Genomic DNA, 4712 nt, shown 5'->3' on the forward strand with positions numbered 1-4712 from the left:
GAATTCTGCTATTTCTATTAGTTTTTTCCAAAGCTCCAGTTGTTGCCAAATATCTTTCCCACAGGTGCATAATACTGACAGTGCGTCTAGTGCACCTGTTCAGTATTCATGGGAAGGTATAATTTTACAGCGTATTTTGAAGCAGTGAGGAGTTATTTTATTGCAATACAGACAGGTTAAGTATAGGTAGTTTTTTCTGCGATGCTAACTTTTTTTTTTTTTTTTTTTTTTTTATTATTATTTTATTCAAGAATTCAACTTTAATACAATACAAGTCTGTCCCGCGCCATAAGGCATTAATGGGACTAGTTGGCCAATTATTTATACAATATTAAAAACAAAAATTATACCTATTTAAAAGGTTCATTCATATATGGTTTAATATTTGTTTCAAATTACAATATTATAAATATTACAATTATAGCAGAAGCGATTCAAAGCTATTGCAAAGATAGTATTTGCTCATTTCCTTAAATCTCGATATACGTTGAATGGATTTCAATTCGAGTGGAATATTATTGTAAGTTAAGCCACCTATATAATCAATCCGTTGCTTTGTTTTTTCGAATCTACACCTGGGCAAACGCAAATTCATTCTATTCCTTGTATTAAAATTTGTTTGATTCGTATAGAACTTTATTGTATGGTAACCAATGTTGTAATTACACTTGAAAACATACTTTAAAATATTATATTTATATAAACCATTGATTGGTAAAATATTTTTTGCAAACTCTTCAAATAGCGACAAGGTTGAGAAATTTGGAGGTAGATTAAAAACAACTTTCAAAGCTTTATTTTGCATAGATTGAAGTGATCTTAGCTCACTATTATTTTTATTGTATGCATATGATGTAACCATATAATTTAAATGCGATTGTATTAAACAGGAAAATATTGTTAATTTTGTCTTTGTGTTTAATTTGTTTTTCATCTTGTAGAGAAATCCAATTGCGGGAGCTATTTTCCTTTTTAAACTGCGTATATGACAATCCCATGCTAAATTATTTTGTAACATCACGCCTAGATATGTTACGCTTATACATTCATGTATTGATTTTCCATCAATATAGACACTGAAATCGTTGTTAACTGAAGGATTTGGTCGAAATCGAATAAGTTTTGTTTTATCAGCGTTCAGAACTAGTCTGTTTACTCGTGCAAACTCACAGAGTAATGCAGAATCCCTTTCTATGTTTGCACGCAGAGCGATGTCATATTTATAGGGATAGAACAAGCAAATGTCATCAGCGAACATAAATAATTTTCCGCTAAGCTGGAGATTCCGGATATCATTAATAAAAATGGAAAACAATAATGGACCCAAACAACTCCCCTGTGGAACTCCGTGCACTACGGGCCCCACAAAACTTTTCGATTTACTGACATCAACGTACTGTTTCCTATTCTCCAAAAAACTTCTAAATAATAAAAACTCTTTCCCTCGAATCCCATAGATATGCATTTTTTCCAGCAATAATTGGTGATCGACAAGATCAAATGCCTTTGAAAAATCAAAAAATACTCCAGCAACTCCATTGAATCCCCCGTCTAAACCACTACAAATAAACTTAATTACATTTAACACAGCTTCCTCTGTTCCGCATCCACGCCTAAATCCATATTGATTCTCATAAAGCAAATTATTCGATTCACAGTATGTATATAATTTATCATAGATAATCTTTTCAAAAATCTTGTCTATTGTTGACAATACGGCCACTGGTCTGAAGTTAGATACGTCACTAGCATTCACTATTTTGGGTATAGGAACAATTCTATGTAATTTCAAAATGTCTGGATATATCGATAAACTGATCATCCCATTGAAAATTTTTGCTAAGAAAGGTGAAACTATTTCACTGCATTCTTTGAGGAATATGGAAGAAATGCCGTCATGTCCTGGACTCTTACCTGCCTTCAGATTCTCTATAACTTCCATAATACAGTTGTTATCGACTTGTTCAATGGAAAATACGGAATCTATATCACCTGACAATGTATGGAAAATATTAATGTTATCCCCAGGATCAACTAAAATTCCTCGCCTCAAACTCATTACAGAATCTAAAAAGTATGTATTGAGTGCATTCGCCTTATCCAAGTTATTTGAAATCCTTCTTCCTTGTACGTCTTTAAGTTCTAGTTCTTTATGCCCCTTTTTCCCTAGAACCTCATTAATAAAATTCCATCCCCTTTTGGGATCATTTGCTGCCCTGTCAATATTCTCTGCATAATACGCCTCTCTACTTCTCTTGTTGGCAATACTAATTATTCTACTAATCCTCTTTAAGGAATCCTGTATCGCCTCATTTCCTCTTTCCTTCTTTCTCCTCTTCAGCAATTTAAACTTAATCGTTATCAAATGCTGTAAATTTACATTTATCCATGGGGTCATCATAAACCTAGCATGTTTCAAAGTTTTACTGACTGTTGTTGAATATGCAATAGCACCTTGTATACAAGATGTTAATCTGTCTGTCTGATCCTGTACATTCAGTGAACCAAAGTCAGGAGACAACTCATCTGATAAGTAACGTTTGGCCTTTTGGTAGTCACACTTAGTTTTCATTACCTCCACAAAATCATTTCTCATAATCTTACTTTTTATCTTGCAAAAAACTAAATTATGGTCTGAAATATCACATTCCACAGAGTCAACATCGACTCTCTCTACAAAATTGGAAAACACATGATCAATGCAAGTATTACTTAAAGGTCTTGTAACCATCTCATGAGCATTCTCACATCCAAAACTCTGAAAGAGATCCAGCATTTCGTTATAATAAGAGCTGTGATAACGATCTATATTAGTATCTCCAACCAAAACTATTGGACTTCCAGCGTGATCATTCAACATTGATTCCAGTGTAAACTTAAATTGTTCAACAGAACATTTCTGAGAACGATAAAAAGTTAAAAATTTCATTGGTCTTGCATTAACTTTAAAGTTTAATAAGGAAATAGCAATAATATCCAAAAACGATTCACTTTTGCAATAATCTACAGTATATACCCATTTATCCCTTACATAAACCGATGTTCCTCCATACCCATCTTCTCTACAACAATGAACTACCTTATAACCAGGAATCGAATAAATTTGAGTGATTGCATTTTGAAACCAAGTCTCTTGAATTGCTATTATATCCGGTAAAATAGGGATACTCGATAGTAATCCTTTCAAACGATTGAATTTATTAATAGATGAAACGCTTCTGCTATTCAAACTTACTATTGTGAAATAAGATTGCTTTAAATTACAAATATTCTTTTGGAAAGATTGAAAACTTTTAAAATATTTATTTTTATTTAACATTAATATCAAAAAATAGAAAATTTAATTCAAAATAATATATTTAAACAGAAAATCATGATGTTAAATAATCATCATCTTCCTCGCCATTCTCCCGATCTTCTGTCTCCGCACCTCTTGCCATCACCTCAGATCTTCTCTTCCAATGCCTATTTGTAGTAGCGTTCAAAAGCATTGTGTCAACGTCATCTTCACATCTTAATAATTGAGGTCTTGAAATATTAGTTTTTTTACAATATACTCTCCCGTTGCGAGAATAAATTTGTTGGTAACCAATCGTTTTCAATGTTTTTGCATGATGTAACAAATTCATATTTTCTTTGCTCAAAAAGTCATTTATATATACATTTTTTGTTTTCTCATCTTCTTTAAGTTTATTTTTTGCTTCCATTATTTTTTCCTTTTCTGCTTTAGTAGTAAATTTCACCACAATAGTTTTCTTTTCATTTTGTCTCTTATTTCCAATAACGTAAACATCTTCAATAGCATTTTTCTCCAGATTTACACCAATAGTTTTCGATAGATTCATTACAGCACTCCTCGGATTTTCATCGCTACCGATTTTCATTCCACTAATTAAACAATCATTTCTAACTCGATAATTATTTAAATCCTTTACTGAATCTTTTAAAGCTTTGTTTTCTGTTTTCAATTGTTTGTTTTGTTTTTCCAGCTGTGATATTTTCTTTTTGTTTTCATTCACGTCTTTCATGATTTCATCAAATTTTTCTGACATATATATTATTGACTCAGACAGCTGATCTAGTTTATCAAGTTTTTTCAATTGCTTTAACTCAGTTTTTATTGTTTTCAATTCATTCTTTATGTCACTCTCTTTCTCTCTTTCACTGTCATCATCCTCTTCCTCTCTGCAATATTCGCACTCAAATGTCTCACTCTCGTTATCAATTAACATCTCAAACTCTCTCTTCGTTAAATCAGTGCAGCTGAGGTGAAATGTTTTCTCGCACTTATCACATTTTATGTAATTTTGCGTTTCTTCTTTAATAACTTTCTTGCACTTGAGACAATTTATTTTCGTTTTTACCAAACTACTACGAACAGTTCTTTTGGGCATTTTATTTCTGTTTGAGCACAGGAACTTATACTTGAATTTTAAAAAGTCTCAATGATTAAACGTTAACGTTTCAATGAAAAATTCAAATAATTGTTAGAGGCGATGAGAACACAGTTGAAAAACACGTCCGATCAGTAGGGTTGCCAACTTAGCTTCCTGCATGTTATAAAAATAAGCACCATTATTATGACGAGGCGCAAAGATCCTCAAGAACTGTTCATACTCCATTACATTTTATTATCAATCGTCAAGGACTCATTTCCCATTTGTAAAGGGTGATTTGTTAAGAGCTTTATAACTTTTTTTAAAAAAAAAACG

The 4712-nt window shown here is 31.9% G+C and overlaps 1 protein-coding gene across 1 annotated transcript; it reads right to left on the reverse strand.

The window, feature by feature from the left end:
* Positions 1-418: 418 nt before the first annotated feature.
* Positions 419-4394, reverse strand: LOC142231158 (uncharacterized). The gene is made up of 4 exons (XM_075301776.1): positions 4148-4394; positions 3744-3958; positions 735-3271; positions 419-575 (listed from the first exon to the last, which is right to left on the reverse strand). Exons 1-4 carry the CDS (start codon positions 4392-4394, stop codon positions 419-421), a joined length of 3156 nt encoding a protein of 1051 aa, XP_075157891.1.
* Between the last annotated feature and the right edge of the window lie 318 nt (positions 4395-4712).

Source organism: Haematobia irritans, chromosome 3 (assembly GCF_050003625.1).
Source record: "Haematobia irritans isolate KBUSLIRL chromosome 3, ASM5000362v1, whole genome shotgun sequence".
Taxonomy (NCBI): Eukaryota; Metazoa; Arthropoda; class Insecta; order Diptera; family Muscidae; genus Haematobia; species Haematobia irritans.

Coding starts and splice junctions, on each gene's coding strand:
- LOC142231158 (XM_075301776.1), bottom strand. CDS start 4,394: ATGCCCAAAAGAACTGTTCGTAGTAGTTTGGTAAAAACGAAAATAAAT. Junction 3,959..4,147: donor CAGTGAAAGAGAGAAAGAGA/GTGACATAAAGA, acceptor AATTGAAAACAG/AAAACAAAGCTTTAAAAGAT. Junction 576..734: donor ACCTTGTCGCTATTTGAAGA/GTTTGCAAAAAA, acceptor GCGTTTGCCCAG/GTGTAGATTCGAAAAAACAA.